Source organism: Mobula birostris, chromosome 5, assembly GCF_030028105.1.
Source record: "Mobula birostris isolate sMobBir1 chromosome 5, sMobBir1.hap1, whole genome shotgun sequence".
Classification (NCBI taxonomy): domain Eukaryota; kingdom Metazoa; phylum Chordata; class Chondrichthyes; order Myliobatiformes; family Myliobatidae; genus Mobula; species Mobula birostris.
This window is the reverse complement of record NC_092374.1, coordinates 199,571,021-199,590,687: the sequence shown is the minus strand read 5'-3', so window position 1 is coordinate 199,590,687 and position 19,667 is coordinate 199,571,021. Positions and strand designations below refer to the sequence as shown.

The window sequence follows — 19,667 nt, the reverse complement described above, 5'->3', positions numbered from 1 at the left end:
AATTGGAGCAGGAGAGAGTATAGAAGGAGGGAGTATAGCAGATTTCTGGATCATTGGGGATTCCTCCTTGGGAAGGTATGACCAACACAAAAAGGACTCGTTACACCTGAACTCGAGGGGAATCAAAAAACCTTGTGGGCAGGTTTACAAGAGGCTGTGGAGTGTTTAAACTAGGCTGACAGGGAAATGGGAACTGTAGTGATGAAGCAGATGATGGAGTAGTTGGTGTAAAGGTAGATGCAATGTGCAGATAGACAGAGGAAGAATACACAGTGGATGGGGCATAATTGCAGTTAGTCTGATGGGTTAATGTGTGTTTATTCTAATTGCAGAAGTATTGGGAACAAGGCTGATGAGCTTCCAGCGTGGGTCAGTACATGGAACTACAATGTTGTGGCCATTACAGAGACAGAGACTTGGCTATCACAGGGGCAAGAATGGTTGCTGGATGTTCCAATGTTTAGATGTTTCAAAAGGGGCGGGGGTGGTAAACAAGGTGGGGGAGTGGCATTGTTAATTAGAGATAGTATCACAGCTGCAGAAATGGAGGGTGTCATGGAAGGATTGTCTACTGAATCAGTGAGGGTGGAAGTTTGAAACAGGACGGGAGCAATCCCTCTATTCAGAGCATTCTATAGACTCTCCAAAAAGCAACAAGGACGCTGGGGAACTGATCGGGAGGCAAATTTTTAAAAGGTGCAAACATAACAGGGTTGTTGTCATGGGAACTTTAATTTGCTTAACATTGATTGGCACCTGCTTAGTGCAAGAGGATTAGATGGGATGGAATTTGTTAGGTGTGCCCAGGAAGGATTAGTGCAGTCTGTTCACACCGAGGAGGGAGCTCAGTGAAGTTGGCTGAATGTTGAGATGTGGGGTTTGTCTTCTGAGGAAAGATTGATCAGTTTGGGCCATGGTCACTGGAAAATGAGAATATTTGGCACTGAAGCTATCCTCTGAGATAAGAGGACCAAATCACAAACAGGAAAAATCTGCAGATACTGGAAATCCAAGCAACACACACAAAGTGCTGGAGGAAGTCAGCAGGCTTGGCAGCGTCCGTGGGAAAATGTACAGTCGAGTTTTGGGTGTGGCTGTGCTGAGAATGCTGTGCAAAGCATTGCTCTTGTTACCTAAAACAGGATATTGTAACAATGTAGTCTGTCCAAAGGTTCGGTAGGTTTACCAGATTAATAACTGTGAGAGTTATCATATCATGAGAGATCAGATAGCTTAGTTACTTTTTCCCTTAAAGTTTAGAAAACAATGATTGAACTTGTCTGTTCAACTAACACCCTAATTGGGCTTCACAGGTTAGATACAGAGGTTTCCATCAGATAACAGTACAGCACAGAACAGGCTCCTTGGCCAACAATATCAGTGGCAACCAAAATGCCTAAAACAACTAATTCCTGTAGTTGGTGATGTCTTGAATGCCCTTTCACATGCGCCATGGGTCGCTGCTGTCCTGGAAGTGGCTGTGGATTCGCTGGGCGTGTGCACGCGTTGCCTCTCTGATGGCCCAGGACAGTTTGGCCCTCGCTGTTGTTAGCGCTGCATTGTCGCCTGTTCTGAAGGCGGAGTCGTGGGTCCTCAGCAGCGCACGCACCTCCGCTGTCAACCATGGCTTCTGGTTAGAGTGTGTAGTGATGGTCTTGGACGCAGTAATGTCATCGATGCACTTGCTGATGTCGCTAGTCACTGATGCCGTGTACATCTCTAAGCTGGTAGAGTCACCATCGGTTGCAGCTTCTCTGAACGTGTGCCAGTCAGTGTGCTGAAAGCAGTCTCGAAGAGCAGAGATGACTCCTGCTGGCCGGGTTTTCACCTGCTTCTGAACTGGTCTGGAGTGCCTGACGAGCTGTCTGTATGCTGGGATTAGCACAACAGAGATGTGGTCTGAGTAACAGAGGTGGGAGCGGGGCTCTGCCCGGTACATGTCAGGAATGATTGTATAAACAAGGTCCAATGTGTTCTCCCCTCTCGTTGCAAAGTCTACATGCTGATGGAATTTGGGGAGCACTGACTTGAGGTTCGCGTGGTTAAAATCTCCGGCGACAATAAACAGTCCATCAGGGTGTGCATTCTGCAGTTTGCTAATAGCCCCGTACAGTTCACAGAGTGCCTCCTTAGCATCAGCACTGGGGGGAATGTACACACCGATTATAAGGACAGTGGTGAATTCCTGTGGCAAATAAAATGTTCTACATCTAACAGTCACTAATTCCACTAGCGATGAGCAGTAACTAGAGACCAGCACAGAGCTCTTGCACCATTCCGTGTTGATGTGTACACATTCATATGTCTATCTGAAAGTCACTTGGACGCCTCTGATATAACTGCGGCCAATACTATCCCTATCAGTTGTTCCCATCACATGCTGCTCTCTGTTTAAAAAAAATATCCTGCATATGCCCTTAAACTTTTTCCTCTCACTATTTGACGTTTCTACTGAGAGGACAAGATTCTGACTGCCTTCCTTATCTCTGCCTCTGATAACTATTTAAACCTCTGTCTGGCATCCCTCCAGCCTATGATACGCCAAAGAAATCAATCCAAGTTTGTCTAACCTCTCGTTGTAGCTCATACCCTCTAATCCCAGCAATAGGTACCTGGAGAATAAAGACACATAGGTAAGGCTCCTTTTCATTGACTACAGCTCTGCCTTTAATACCATCATTCCAAATAAACTGATTCCTAAGCTCTGGAACCTGGGCCTTAGCACTCAGATCTGCAGCTGGATCTTCAACTCCCTCACAGACAGGACCCAGGCTGTAAAAATGGGGGACAAGCTCTCCTCTACAATCACTCTAGTCACCAGTGCCCCACAAGGCTGTGTACACAGCCCCCTGCTTTACTCACTGTACACCTGTGGTAAATCAGTTGTAACTGGGTTACCTGTCTGGACACGCCCCTCTGCTGACTGCTCCTGTGGCTCCTCCCACAGACCCCTGAATAAAGGCGATTGCGCCATTGCTCCTCCGCTCAGTCCAGGGGCAGATACTCAGCATGCTGGAGGTCACATTTTACTGCTAATAAAAGCCTTTCAGTATTTACTCTACTTCCAGTCTTCTGGAGTTATCGTTGGTGCATCAATTTTATTAGCAGTAATTTTAAAGCATGGAACACGTTCTGAGACCCGACAAGTTAGACCTCGACCCACAAACACCTGAAGCTGGAAACGCTTTCGAACTCCGGCTGGCCTGCTTCGAATCATACCTAGAGAAGATTGAAGTGACCGAGTCCACAGCGAAGCGCAGAGTTCTACTTTCTAAGGTCAGTCCAGGGGTTTACTCGATGATCAGAGACCAGCCGAGCTACGACGGCGCAATGAGCGCCCTCAAAGGACAATATCTGCGGCCGGTAAACACCGTCTACGCGCAGAATCGCTTAGCGACATGGCAGCAGTGGCCCGGGGAGTGGAGTGCTGAGTTTGTCCGGGCGCTATGGACACTTGTGCGGATCTGCGGCTGCCAAGAACTGACAGCAGAACAGCATGCGGATCTCCTAGTGAGAGACGCCTTCGTCACGGGGACTAGGTCAGTGTATGTGCGCCAGCGGCTGCTGGAACAAGCTGATCTTACCTTACATTCGGCGATTGAGCTGGCTGACACACTGGAGGCCGCTCTGCACAACTCTGAGGCTCTCCAGGCACGCGATCCCCCAATGGCCTCGTGGACGCCGCAGACTCCGCAACCCGCCGGCGAATTGACCTCGGCTGCTGCCAGTCGTGAGTCCGCGAAGTATTACTTCTGTGAACTCGAGAAGCACCCCCGGAAACGCTGCCCGGCCCGAGAAGCTACCTGCTCCAGCTGTGGAAAGAAGGGCCACTTCGCCAAGGTCTGTAAGTCCAAACCACCAGCAGGATCGAGCAGCGCCACATGCGAGAGGTGGGGTCGCCATCTTCCCTGAACGCCACCACCACGTGCGAGACATGGGGGCGGTCATCTTGATTGGCGCCACCTCCCACCGCCTACGACCAACGGGTGCTCACGGGGCACCCCACCGCACCAGAACCAAGACAGCGACTCAACCCTGGCCTCCGTGACCCTCGACCAAAGCTCTCCCCACCAGCTCGCAAGGACAATGATGGACATCCTGGTGGAGGGGCACAGGACAAGCTGCCTGTTTGACATGGGCAGCATGGAGAGTTTTATCCACCCGGACACGGCGCAGCATTGTGGACTCATGATACGGCCGGTAAGCCAGAGGGTCGCCATGGCTTCCAGGTCGCATACAACAGACATCCGGGGGGGAGGGGGGGGGTTGTGTAGCGACGCTAGTGGTGCAGGGCACAGAATATCGGGACTTTACGTTACTGGTCATGCCTCAACTGTGTGCCCCTGTGCTATTGGGGCCTGACTTCCACAGCCACCTGAAAAGCGTGACAATGGAGTATGATGGGCCCCTCCCACCAATCACTGTCGTAAATCCCCAGTTTTGTAGAGATACATCACATACCACACTACTGACCACACACACACACCGACCCGCACATCCCACCCAACACCATGCTAACTGCCGCACCACCAACGCCACTTGCAGCCTCTCCACCCTCAGGATCCCTCCCCCATCGCCAACCTGACCCCCGACTGTAAACCTGTGGCAACTAAAAGCAGGAGGTACAGCGCGGGGGACAGAGCTTTCATTAAGTCGGAGGTGCAGCGGCTGCTCAGGGAGGGGGTCATTGAGGCAAGCACAGGTCCTTGGAGGGCGCAGGTGGTGGTTGTTCGGAACGGGGAGAAGAATAGAATGGTCGTGGACTATAGCCAGACCATCAATAGGTTCACACAGCTCGACGCGTACCCTCTACCCCGCATCGTGGATATGGTCAATCAGATAGCACACTACAAGGTGTACTCGACTATAGACCTAAAATCCGCTTACCATCAGCTCCCCATCCGCCGGGAGGATCACCCTTACAGCGCCTTCGAGGCGGATGGCAGGCTTTATCACTTCCTGCGCATCCCCTTCGGTGTCACGAATGGTGTATCTGTCTTCCAGAGGGAAAGGTACTGGATGGTGGACCAGTGCCAACTGAAGGCCACGTTCCCATATCTGGATAACATCACCATCTGCGGTCACGACCGGCAGGATCACGACAACAACCTCCAAAAATTTTTCCAAGCGGTCAAAGCTTTCAACCTCACCTATAACAAGGACAAGTGTGTGGCCGGAACCACCCGACTTGCTATCCTTGGGTGTGTCGTGGAGAGCAGAGTCATTGGCCCTGACCCTGACCGTATGCGCCCCCTGTTGGAACTCCCTCTTCCCAACACACTCAGAGCCCTCAAAATGTGCCTGGGCTTCTTTATATATTACGCCCAATGGGTCTCTAACTACGCAGACAAAGCCCGCTCCATGGTCAAGTCCACCACATTCCCCCTCTCAGCCGAGGCCTGTGCGGCCTTCAGCCGCATTAAAGGGGATATTGCCAAAGCAGCAATGCATTGGCTGCTATCCTGAACCAGGCGGGAAGACCGGTGGCGTTCTTCTCCCGTACCCTTGTAAACCATATATGTATGTTGTAACTGGGTTACAACCTGTCTGGACACGCCCCTCTGCTGACTGCTCCTGTGGCTCCTCCCACATATCCCTGAATAAAGGCGATTGCGCCATTGCTCCTCCGCTCAGTCCAGGGGCAGACACTCAGCATGATGGAGGTCACATTTTACTGCTAATAAAAGCTTTTCAGTATTTACTCTTCTTTCAGTCTTTTGGAGTTATTGATGGTGCATCAACACCCATGATTCTGTAGCCAAGTTTCCATCGAACTCAATATATAAGTTTGCTGATGACACAACAATTGTAGGCCGTATCTCGGGTAATGATGAGTTTGAGTACAGAGAGGAAATTAAGAACCTGGTGGCATGGTGTGAAGACAATAACCTATCCCTCAACATCAGCAAGATGAAGGAATTGGTTGTTGACTTCAGAAGGAGTAGCGGACCGCACGATCCCATTTACATCGGTGGTGCGCAGGTGGAACAGGTCAAAAGGTTTAAGTTCCTTGGGTCAATATCACAAATGACCTGACTTGGTCCAACCAAGCAGAGTTCACTGCCAAGAAGGCCCACCAGCGCCTTTACTTCCTGAGAAAGCTAACGAAATTTGGCCTGTCCCCTAAAACCCTCACTAATTTTTATACATGCACTGTAGAAAGCATTCTTCTTGGGTGCATCACAACCTGTTATGGAAGTTGTCCTGTCCAAGACTGAAAGAAGCAGCAGAAGATCGTGAATGCGGCACAGCACATCACACAAACCAATCTTCCGTCCGTGGATTCACTTTACACTGCACGCTGTTGGAGCAGTGCTGCCAGGATAATCAAGGACACGACCCACCCAGCCAGCACACTTTTCATCCCTCTTCCCTCTGGGAGAAGGCTCAGGAGATTGAAGACTCGCACGGCCGGATTTGGGAACAGCTTTTTTCCAACTGTGATAAGACTGCTGAACAGATCCTGACCCGGATCTGGGCCGTACCCTCCAAATATCCGGACCTGCCTCTTGGTTTTTTTGCACTATCTTATTTTCCATTTTTCTATTTTCTATTTATGATTTATAATTTAAATTTTTAATATTTACTATCGATTTGTAATCCAGGGAGTGGGAAGCACAGAATCAAATATCGCTGTGATGATTGTATGTTCTAGTATCAATTGTTAAGTGACAATAAAGTATAAAGTATTAAAGTAATAATGTCAAAGGAATGTATGCAATATAAATTATGGAAATTTTTTTCTTCACAAACGTCCATGAAAGCAGAAAAGTGCCCCAAAGAATGAATGACAGTTAAATGTTAGAACCCCAAAGCTCCCCCCCTCTCAAGCATAAGCAGCAGCAAAGCAGTTATCATCCCCCTCCCCCACTAGCAAAAAAGCATCGGCAGCCCCACCGATGCAGCAAAGTATCAATAAAGACACAATCGTGCAGTACCCCACAGACTATTCGTTCACCCAGTACAGTATTTGACATACCACAGGCTCTCTCTCTCCTTAATAGAAACCATAGGACACTACAGCGCAGAAAACAGGCCATTTGGCCCTTCTAGTCTGTGCCAAAACTTTATTTTGGTAGTCCCATTGACCTGCACCCAGTCCATAACCCTCCAGACCTCTCCCATCCATGTATCTATCCAATTTATCCTTAGAACTTAAGAGTGAACCTGCATTTACCACATCAGATGACAGCTCATTCCCACCACTCTCTGAGTGAAGTTCCCCCTAAACCTTTCCCCCATCACCCTGAAGCCCTGTCCTCTCATATTTATCTCTCCTTATCTAACTGGAAAGAGCCTACTTGCATTTACTCTGTCTATACCCCTCATAATTTTGTAAACTCTATCAAATCTCCCCTCATTCTTCTAAGTTCCAAGGAATAAAGTCCTAACCTGTTCAATCTTTCCCTGTAACTCAACTCCTGAAGCCCCGGCAACATCCTAGTAAATCTTCCTTGCACTCTTTCAATCTTACTGATAGCCTTCCAATAGTTAGGTGACCAGAACTGCACACAATATTCCAAATTTGGCCTCACCATAACATCCCAACTCCTATACTCAGTACTTTGATTTATGAATGCCAGGATGCCAAAAGTCTTCTTTACAACACTGTCTACCTGTAATGCCACTTTCAGGGAATTATGTATCAGAACTCCCAGATCCCTTTGTTCCTCCGCACTCCTCATTGCCCTACCATTTACTGTGTATGTCCTATCTTGATTTGTCCTTCCAAAATGCAACACCTCACACCTGTCTGCATTAAGTTCCATCTGCTATTTTCTGGCCCATTTTTCTATTTGGTTCAGATCCCTCTGCAAGCTTTGAAAGCCTTCCTCGCCATCCACAACACCTCCAACCTTAGTGTCATCAGCAAATTTGCCGATCCAACTTACCACATTACCATCTAGATCATGGATATAGACAACAAACAACAATGGTCCCAGCACAGATCCCTGAGGCACACCACTAGTCACAGGCCTCCAGTCTGCGAAACAATCATCCACTACCATGCTCTGTCTTCTCCTACACAGCTAATTTCGAAACCAGTTTACAATCTCTCCATGGATACCTAGTGTCTGAACCTTCTGAACTAACCTCCCATGTGGGACCTTGTCAAAGGCCTTACTAAAGTCCATGTAGACAACATTCACATCCTTTCCTTCATCTACATTCTTGGTAACCTCCTCGAAAAACTCTACAAGATTTGTTAAACAAGATCTACCACGCACAAAGTCATGCTGTCTATCCTTAATCAGCCCTTAGCTGTCCAAATATTTGTATATCCGATCTCTCAGAACACCTTCCAATAATTTACCTGCTACTGCCTCAGCATTATCTCCTTGTTTTCAATATTGTATTCCCCTTGAAGTGAATAACAACATTGCATTTGCCTTCTTTACCACAGACTCAAACTGTAAATTGAGGTGCGAAGGGACTTGGAGATCCTCGTGCAGGCTTCCTTTTAGGTTAACTTGTGTCTATGGTGAGAAAAGAGGTGTCCTCGTTTCACAGCAAGAGGAGAGATATAACAAAGCAACTGGCTGATTTATGCTATTAAAAGTCTGTTGCATCGCTTGTTCTGAGCTCTGTGCCCAAAGAACTCAGTTCTTTGGGCACACACAGCCAACAGCCAGCTCACTGCTTTCAATCTTCCATCTCCCACCTCGCACCAAGTGGCAGTATCAAATCGAATCCACCAACCTCCAGAGCCATGAAAATCCGGCACCCTGAAGGCACGCTAGTCTTCTCAGCCGCGTCCTTGGCATGTCGCTCTCCTCTCCTTGTCTAACCCTCCCCTTGTAGCTCATGCCTTCTACTCCAGGCAGCATCCGGGTACACCTCTTCCACATCCTCTCCAAAGACACCATATCCTTCCTGGAATGGGGCAGGCAGAATTGCACATCAAATTCCAAGTACTGCCTGGACAATGTTTTATCAAACAACTTCTTCTTTTTCGTCTGACTTTTAATGGCAGTTGGCAGTCCAACTTAAAGGTGCATTCCCACCAACAACTGGACTGGAGTGTGGTGTAGAGAGTTGGGAAATAAAACTCCTACGAGTTCTTTATCAAATGAAAACTAAATTACCCCAAAGAGTTAGTACATAATGAAAGACAATATTGAGAATTAAATTCATGTCACTTCTATAACTTATTAAAGTTTTTAAATGAAAATTATTAACCCCCATAACACTAGTAGTGCAGCCTAAATTTGCTTTCTTTCAACCTTATATGCTTCACATTGTAAAATAATATGTTCAACTGTTTCATAATGATAAAACCTACACATCCCAGAGTGGTGTTTTCCAACAAGATACAAGGCACAATTAAGCATAGTATGCCCAATTCTAAGTCAAGTCAATATAATTCCTTCCCTTCTTGTTTTACCCCCTTCTCCCATCAATCCAACAGTTTTGTGTATTCTGTATTTATAACTTATGCCCATTATCCTATGTCTTGCCATAGTCCATTAATTCTTAACCCCACCAACCCCTGAGCTTCAATTTGCTAAGTGGAAGGTCTATATCCACAGGTGAACTTTTAACAGCTTTTTTGGCCAAACAATCAATCCCCTCATTCCCCTCAACACCTCTATGTGCGGGGACCCAGAAGCAGAAGACATGTAGACCAATACTTTGAATATGAAATAAAGTTGGAAGAGCTTCCAGCAGTAACTGTGACCTACTGCTGTAATGAGCTGTTTTAAGAAAAAGAATCTGAACAAATTATAACTTTGAAAGGACAAATTTCCTCCACCCACTCTCAGGCCAAAATGATGGCAAACAGTTGTGTTGTATATACAGATAAGTGGTTAGTGAGATGTTTCTTTATTGTTCCCTGTAATTCAGGCACAAAAACAGCCACACCAGCATTCCCTGTTAAATTATCTTTCGATCCATCAGTAAAAATGGTGAACATATCACAATAATTTTCCTTAACATATTGATGAGCCAACAGACTCTCAGGCATATCAGGATCCTTGGGTTTCATTAAATCATGCGACCTAATAAAGCCATTGGAAAAAATCAAGGTGGGGTTATCAAGAAAGCTACAGTGGGACATATTGCATAATACAGCAAACCCATTCGTAGCGTGACAAGAACCCAGCCACCTAGAACAAAAAGCACTTTCTAGTGAAACACCCTGTAGCTCAGAATGGCAGAGAAAGGAAGAGGAGGGCAGTAGTAACAGGGGACTCGATAGGGGGTCAGATAGGCGATTCTGTGGACGCAGTCAGGAGACCCGGATGGTAGTTTGCCTCCCTGGTGCCAGGGTCCAGGATGTTTGTGATCGCGTCCAAGATACCCTGAAGTGGGAGGGTGAGGAGCCAGAGGTCGTGGTCATATAGGTACCAATGACATAGGTAGGAAAAGGGAAGAGGTCCTGAAAGGAGAATATAGGGAGTTAGGAAGGGAGTTGAGAAGAAGGACCGCAAAGGTAGTAATCTTGAGATTACTGCCTGTGCCATGTGACAGTGAGAGTAGGAATGCAATGAGGTGGAGGATAAATGTGTGGCTGAGGGATTGGAGCAGGGGACAGGGATTCAAGTTTTTGGATCATTGGGACCTCTTTTGGCGCAGGCGTGACCTGTACAAAAAGGACAGGTTGCACTTGAATCCTAGTGGGACCAACATCCTGGCGGGGAGATTTGCGAAGGCTACTGAGGAGACTTTAAACTAGAATGGTTGGGGGGTGGGAATCAAATTGAAGGGACTAGGAGAGAGGAGGTTAGTTCACGAATAGAGAAAGCAAGTAGACTGTATGTGAGGGAGGATAGGCAGGGGGCAGAGAACAGGAGCACTCAGACCGAAGACATAGGGGAGAAGGAAGAAAAAGATAACAAAGTTGTTTGCACCATTAGAAATAAACAGAGAGTAAGAGGTGGAGAGTTTCTTAAATGCGAAAGGTGGATGAGCTTAGAGCATGGATTGATACCTGGAAATATGATGTTGTAGCCATTAGTGAAACATGGTTGCAGGAGGGGTGTGATTGGCAACTAAATATTCCTGGATTTCGTTGCTTCAGGTGTGATAGAATCGGAGGGGCAAGAGGGGGAGGTGTTACATTGCTTGTCAGAGAAAATATTACAGCAGTGATTTGGCAGGATAGATTAGAGGACTCGTCTAGGGAGGCTATTTGGGTGGAATTGAGGAATGGGAAAGGTGTAGTGATGATTATAGGGGTGTATTATAGACCACCTAATGGGGAGCAAGAATTGGAGGAGCAAATTTGCAAGGAGATAACAGATATTTGTAGTAAGCACGAGGTTGTGATTGTGGGAGATTTTAATTTTCAACACATTGACTGGGAAGCCCATTCTGTAAAATGGCTGGATGATTTGGAGTTTGTCAAATGTGTGCAAGATAGTTTTTTGCAGCAACACATAGAGGTACCAACTAGAGAAGGGGCAGTGTTGGATCTCCTGTTAGGGAATGAGATAGGTCAGGTGACAGAGGTATGTGTTGGGGAGCACTTCGGGTCCAGTGATCAGAATACAATTAGTTTCAATATAATTATGGAGAAGGATAGGACTGGACCCAGGGTTGAGATTTTTGATTGGAGAAATGCTAACTTTGAGGAGATGCGAAAGGATTTAGAAGGAGTGGATTGGGACAGTTTGTTTTATGGGAAGGATGTAATAGGGAAATGGAGGTCATTTGAAGGTGAAATTTTGAAGGTACAGGATCTTTATGTTCCTGTTAGGTTGAAAGGAAAGGTTAAAAGTTTGAGAGAGCCATGGTTTTCAAGGGATATTGGAAACTTGGTTCAGAAAAAGAGAAGGATCTACAATAAATACAGGCAGCTTGGAGTAAATGAGGTCCTCGAGGAATATAAAGAATGTAAAAAGAATCTTAAGAAAGAAATTAGAAGAGGAGAAGAGCTAAAAGAAGATATGAGGCTGCCTTGGCAAGTAAGGTGAAAATAAATCCAAAGGGTTTCTACAGTGATATTAATAGCAAAAGGATAGTGAGGGATAAAATTGGTCCCTTAGAGAATGAGGGTGGACGGCTATGTGCAGAGCCAAAAGAGATGGGGGAGATTTTGAACAATTTATTCTCATCGGTATTCACTAAGGAGAAGGATATTGAATTGTGTAAGATAAGGGAAATAAGAAGGGTAGTTATGGAAAGTATAATGATTAAAGAAGAGGAAGTACTGGGGCTTTTAATTAATATTAAAGTGGATAAGTCTCTGGGTCTGGATCGGATATTTCCTAGGACCTTGAGGGAACTTAGTGTGGAAATAGAAGGGGCTCTGACAGAAATATTTCAAATGTCATTAGAAACGGGGATGGTGCCATAGGATTGGTGAATTGCTCATGTTGTTCCAGTGTTTAAAAAGGGTTCTAAGAGTAAACCTAGCAATCATCGGCCTGTGATTTTGACATCAGTGGTGGGTAAATTGATGGAAAGTATTCTTAGAGATGGCATATATAATTATCTGGATAGACAGGGTCTAATTAGGAACAGTCAACATGGATTTGTGCGTGGAAGGTCATGTTTGACAAATCTTATTGAATTTTTTGATGAGGTTACTACTAAAGTTGACGAGAGTAAAGTGGTAGATGTTGTCTAAACGGACCTCTTTTAGGCCTTTGACAAGGTTCCACACGGGAGGTTAGTTAGGAAGTTTCAATTGTTACGTATTCATATCGAAGTAGTGAAATGGATTCAACAGTGGCTGGGTGGGAGACACCAGAGAGTAGTGGTGGATAACTGTGTGTCGATTGGAGGCCGGTGACTAGTGGTGTGCCTCAGGAATCTGTACTGGGTCCAATGTTGTTTGTCATATACATTAATGATCTGGATGATGGGGTGGTAAATTGGACTAATAAGTATGCAGACAATACTAAGATAGGTGGAGTTGTGGATAATGAAGTCGGTTTTCAATGCTTGCAGAGAGATTTAGACCACTTAGAAGAGTGGGCTGAAAGATGGCATATGGAGTTTAATGCTGATAAATGTGAGGTGCTACATTTTGGTAGGACTAATCAAAATAGGACATACACGGTAAATGGTAGGGCATTGAAGAATGCAGTAGAACAGAGGGATCTAGGAATAATGGTGCATAATTCACTGAAGGTGGAATCTCACGTGGATAGGGTGGTGAAGTAAGCTTTTGGTATGCCGGCCTTTATAAGTCAGAGCATTGAGTATAGGTGTTGGGATGTAATGTTGAAGTTGTACAAGGCATTAGTAAGGCCAAATTTGGAGTATTGTGTTCAGTTCTGTCACCAAATTATGGGAAGGATGTCAATAAAATTGAGAGAGTACAGAGGAGATTTACTAGAATGTTGCCTGGGTTTCATCTGCTAGGTTACAGAGAAAGGTTGAACAAGTTAGGTCTTTATTCTTTGGGGCCTAGAAGGTTGAGGGGTGTGTTGATAGAGGTATTTAAAATTATGAGGGGGATAGATAGAGTTGATGTGGATAGGCTTTTTCCATTGAGAGTGGGGGAGATTCAAACAAGAGGACATGAATTGAGAGTTAAAGGGCAAAAGTTTAGGGGTAACATGAGGGGGAACTTCTTTACTCAGAGTGGTAGCTGTGTGGAATGAGTTTCCAGCAGAAGTGGTTGAGGCAGGTTTGATATTGTCATTTAAAGATAAATTGGATAGATATATGGACAGGAAATGAATGGAGGGTTATGGGCTGAGTGTAGGTCGGTGGGACTAGGTGAGAGTAAGGGTTTGGCACGGACTAGAAGGGCCGAGATGTCCTGTTTATGTGCTGTAATTGTTTTATGGTTACATGGTGATGTTCCCAGCAGTCTTCCAGCACGCTGTTAACAGAGTCACCATTCCTCTGCCCCTCAAATTAATCCAGTATGTTAACAACTTCAACCTCAGCAACTGTAAGGGGATGACCTTATCAGACCACAGCACAGTCTTAAAGCCTGTGCTTGTATCACATCCAAAGATTTTAAATTTGAAGAGGAAGCTGATCCATAAGCCACACAGCCATAATCAAGTACAGATCTTATTAAGTTTTATAGAGCTGTATCATGACTTCCTGACTCCTGTACTGTGTGCCCCTGGTGATGAAGGCAGGCATTTCATACACATCTCTTTTTGCCACACGATCTATTTGCATTGCCACTAACAGGAAGATTGGACTTGGACTTCAAATTCCTCTGTACATCAATGCCAATAACTTTATCCTTTCCACTTACACTTGACTTTCCGAAGTGCAACACCTCACTTGTTCAGATGAAACTCCATTTGCCATTTGTCTGCTCAGATCGCCAAATGATCTGTGTCCTACTGTATCCTTTGACAACTTTCTTCACTACCCAAAATTCAGCCAATATTTGTGTTGTCAGCAAGTTGCCAATTCACCTATCTACAACTTTGTCTCAGTCATTTATACGTTGTATAGGTACTGTGTGTACAGTTCCCCATGGATTCTGTGCATCTCAGAATGTTCAAAGTGATACCAAGATAGAACCGGTTAAATTTATAACCATCTGCAGCTTCTTTCAGTCCTGTCATTAACTCCCCATACCAGACAGTGATGCAGCCTGTCAGAATGCTCTCCACGGTACATCTGTAGAAGTTCTTGAGTGTATTTTTTGACATACCAAATCTCTTCAAACTTCGAATGATGTATAGTTGCTGTCTTGCCTTCTTGATAATTGCATTGCATTGATATGTTGGGACCAGGTTATGTTCTCAGAGAGATCTTGACACCCAGGAACTTGAAACTTCTTAATCATTCCACTTCTGATTCCTCTATGAGGATTGGTATGTGACATAGTAGAATTTCCCAGATTGATTTCACTATCTTCCATAATCTAATAATAAGCAAACAACTTTTGTTACCCAAACATGAGGAAATCTGCAGATGCTGATATTTCAAGTAACACACATAGAAGTTGCTGATGAATGCAGCAGGCCAAGCAGCATCAATAGGAAGAGGTACAGTCGACGTTTTGGGCTGTCAGGACGAAGGGTCTCGGCCCGAAACGTCGACTGTACCTCTTCCTATAGATGCTGCCTGGCCTGCTGCGTTCACCAGCAACTTTTATGTGAGTAACCTTTGTTACCCTTTTGCTTTTAATATACATAAAAAATGCCTTGGTATTTTCTTTAATTCTAATTGCCAATGGCATTTTATCTCCACTTTTAACCCTCCTTATTCCTTGCTTGTGTCCTCTCTGGCTTTCTTTATATTCCTGAAACTTCCTGTCTGAATTCAGCTTCCAAAAACTTAAGTGTTTCATCAGGCAGCATCTGTGGAGAGAAAAACAGTTAATGTCTCAAGTTGATGAACTAGGAAAGGCTAGAAGTCAATAAACGTGATTGCAAGCAGTTTTAATACTTATGCTTCATGAATTCATGTTGCATTTTGCCTGACGACTATTATTTCTCCATTTGTCATTAACTGCAGGTTCCGGGAGTGAACCTCGGATTCAGATGAAGGGATACCATGGAGCGGGAATCCAGCTTGTGTGTAAATCCAGTGGATGGAATCCTGAGCCAGAGATCCAGTGGATCGGTGGCAATGGGAATGCATTAACAGAGGCTGAGACAAAGTACCACAGAGACTCGGGTCTTGTAAATGTTGAGAGCAGTGTTGGAGTAATGAGGCAATCATCAGGCAAACTGAAGTGTATTATCTGGAGCGACCATTTGAAAATAGAACATACGGCAATTATTACGATATCAGGTTTGTAAATTATGATGTTTGATCGGTGAAGGGGAAAGGTGATCTAATTTCTCCTGAAAACCTAATTACCAAATAATAGTAATGTCTTTGCCAAAATCTTATGTCTGTTGAAGACTGTCCCTTGCCTTTAAACAAAGTCTACTGTTAGTGACAATTTTGCTGTTTGTGCATCTTTTAAATCTGGCACACCATTAAAGGCCAATTGAATCCACAACTTGTTCATTTGGGTTGGACATCAACACAGATACTTTCAATCCTTTGATACTCAGGTGAAAGTTAAGTGGATACAACTTGGAATGTTTCCAAAAATATTAGCATTACCAAACATTTCCCAAAGCATTAGCATCTGCTGCATTGACCTACCTGTGAACTATTGACATTGCTATGCCCAAGATGAAAGTCACAGGTGTGGTCGAATTGAAAAAAAAGATCCAGAAAAATAATCAACCCGATTACTACTTGTAACCTCTATAAATTGGCCCAGGGCTAATACGATCAGAGCAGAATTTCTGGCTCAATGATCAGTGTGGGAAAACCCCTCATAATTTTGTATACCTCTGTAAAATCTCCCCTTGATCACCTACATTCCAGTGAATAAAGTTCAAAGCAATTCAATCTCGCCCCATAACACAGGGGCTGAGTTTTCGGTAACTTCCTTGTAAATTTTCTCTGCATTCTTTCAATCTAAGTACGTGATCAAAACTGGACATAATACTTCAACTTAGGCTGTAAAACATCTCATTCAATTTCAAGCTAACGCTCCATTCGTGCACTCAATACATTGATGTATGAAGGCCAATATGCCAAGAAGTTTTCTTTATGACCCTAGCTACTTGAAACTCCACTTTCAAAGAATTATGGACTGTATTCCCAGATCCCTCTGTTCTACTACACTCCTCAGTGTCCAACCACTCACCATGTAACATCAACCCTGGCTGGTTCTACTGAAGAGCAACACCTCACACTTGTCTGTGTTAAACTGCATCTGTCATTTTTTATCCCATTTTTCCAGGTCTTCCACATCTGTTGTAAACTCTGATCATCTTCCTCACTGTCCACTAACCTCCAATCTTGATGCCATCTCTAAATTTGATGATGCAGTTTACCGCATTATCATCCAGTTTGTTGCTATGGATGATAAACAACAATGTACCCAGCACCGATCCCTGTGGCAGACCACGAGTCACAGGCCTCCAGTCAGAGAAGCAGCCACCTACAACACTCTCTGACTTCAAACAAGAAATCAAAGTCTCTTGCAATCTTGAAAGCCAAGCGACTGAAACTTTTTGACCAAACTACCATACAGGACATTCTCAAAGGCCTTGCTATGGTGCATACAGACAACATCCACTGCCTTGCCTTCATCAACGTTGTTTGTAACTTGCTCAAAAAATTATATAAGATTGGTTAGACAAACTTACCACACACAAATCCGTCTTGGCTATCCCTAATCAGTGACTGTCTATCCAAATACTTTTATATCTGTTCCCTAAGAATACTTCCCCAAAACTTTCCCAGTACTGATGTCAGGCTCAGATGCCTATGATTTCCTGGCTTATCCTTCAACAGCTGAACAACATTAGCTATCCTCCAATCCTATGGCACCTCACCCATGGCTAAAGATGTTTAAAATATCTCTGCTGGGGCCCCTGCAATTTCTGCATGAGCCTCCCACAGGGTCTGAGAGAGCATCTTGTCTGGTCCTGTGATTTATCCACTCTAATTTGCTTCAAGACAGCAACACCTCCTCCTCCGTAATCTTTATAGGGTCCATTACCCCATTACTGCACAGCCTCACACCAATAGATTCTCTCTCTCTCTCTCGAGCAAATACTGATGCAAAAATCCATTTAAAATCTCTCACGTTTCTGTCAGCTCCATGCGTGGATACCACTCTGATCTTCCACGTGTCTCCTTTTAGCCCTCCTGATTGTCTTCTTGCATTTCTTTCACTCAAGTACCTCATTTGTTCCTGCCTGACTCTAACTGTTATGTACCTCCTCCTTTTGCTTAACTGGGACCTCAATATCTCTTAAAAACAATGTTTTTTCAACCTGTTATCCCTGCCTCTTATTCTGACCGGGACATACAATCTCTGTACTGTCAAAGTTTCCCTTTTGAAGGCCTCACACTTAACAAGAACACCATTGCCAGAAAACAAGCTGTCACTATCCACACTTGCCAGATCCTTTCTGATACCACCAAAACTGGGCTTTCTCCAATTTGGGATATCACCCAAGGGCCAGACCTATCCTTTTCCTTAATTACTTTGAGACCAATAGAATTATGATCACAAGATCCAAAGTGTTCCCCTACAGAAACTTCTGTCACCTGCCCTGACTCATTCCCTAATAGCAGATCAGGTATCACACACTCTCTCTTTTGGACTTCTACGTAATGATCAAGGAAACTTTCTTGAGCATATTTGACAAACTTTTTCCCATCCAGCTGTTTGACACTATGGGAGTCCCAGTCAATATGGGGAAAGTTAAAATCACCCACTATCACAACATTATGTTTCTTGCAGCAGTCTGCAATCTCTCTACAAATGTGCTCCTCTACATTATAGACTCATAGAGAAGTACAGCACAGAAGCAGGTCCTTTGGCAAATCTAGTGCTTTCTAAAAATATTTAAATTGCCTACTCCCATCGACCTGCACTCGGACGATAGCCCTGCGTATCCCTACGATCCATATACCTACATAGAAACATAGAAAACCTACAGCACAATACAGGTCCTTCAGCCCACAATGCTGTGCCAAACATGTACTTACTTCAGAAATTACCTAGGGTTACATATAGCCCTCTATTGTTCTAAGCTCCATGTACTTATTTAGTAGTCTCCTAAAAGACCCTATGGTATCCACACCCACTACTATCCCCGGCAATCCATTCCATGCCCTCACCACGCTCTGTGTAAAAAAAAATTAACCCTGATATCTCCTCTGTACCTACTTCCAAGCAACTTAAAAACCTGCCCTCTCATGTTAGCCATTTCAGCCCTGGGAAAAAGCCTCTGACTATCAATGCCTCTCATCATCTTATGCACCTCTATCAGGTTACTTCTCATCCTCCATCTCTCCTAGGAGAAAAGGCCGAGTTCACTCAGCCTATTCGCGGAGGGCATGGTCCCCAATACAGTTAACATCCTTGTAAATTTCCTCTGCACCCTTCCAATAGTTTGCACATCCTTCCTATAGTGAGGTGACCAGAACTGAGCACAGTACTCCATGTGGTGTCTGACCAGTGTCATATGTAGCTGTAGCATTACCTCTTGGCTCTTAAACTCAATCCTACAGTTGATGAAGGCTAAAGCACTGTTTGCCTTCTTAACCACAGAGTCAACCTGCACATCAGCTTTGTGTGTCCTATGGATTCGGACCCTTAAAAACTCTCAAATCCTCCACACTGCCAAAAGTCTTACCATTAATACTAAATTCTGCCATCATATTTGACCTACCAAAATGAACCACCTGTTGTAAGTGAGGAAACAGATTTGGTATGTCTCAAAGGCGAGGACTCTGGACACAGTCTTGGCAGTAAAGGATTTTATTTACAGAAAGCAAACACGGGAAAATAACAACACGCATACGCGCACAATTTACAGTAGTGAGATCGGCAATAAAACACATGTGGACAATTAATAATGAACGTGGGAAAATCGCGTGGGAACAAGAGTACACGCACACACACATACAACCAAGGGAAAAGCCAATACGATACCTGCCACCCCTTGACTCTGTGCAGGCATGGCTCTCTGCTTTTAGGGACAATATCCAATGCTCCCAACCCCATTTAATGCACAACTCACCAATAATTTCTCCAGTGCTGTTCCGCGGTTCTCAGCCTGGAGTGAAGCAGGGTGATCCCTCGGATGGCAAAAAGAGAGCAGGTCCAGCACACGTGGCACCCTTTATAGTGCAACAGGGCTGGAGGGTCCCACCCAGATAATTCACAGGAACGCCAATGGCTCGGTGCCAGCAGAGTTAAGCTGTTTACA

General features: G+C 44.8%; 1 protein-coding gene across 3 annotated transcripts in view; it reads left to right on the top strand.

The window, feature by feature from the left end:
- Nucleotides 1-19,667, top strand: part of LOC140198249 (butyrophilin subfamily 3 member A1-like) — a 124,809-nt gene that overhangs the window by 33,489 nt on the left and 71,653 nt on the right. For all 3 annotated transcript variants that reach the window (XM_072259305.1, XM_072259304.1, XM_072259303.1), the window contains one exon: nt 15,388-15,666. In XM_072259305.1, the coding sequence (XP_072115406.1) occupies nt 15,388-15,666 (279 nt within the window). The remainder of the gene's footprint in view (nt 1-15,387; nt 15,667-19,667) is intronic.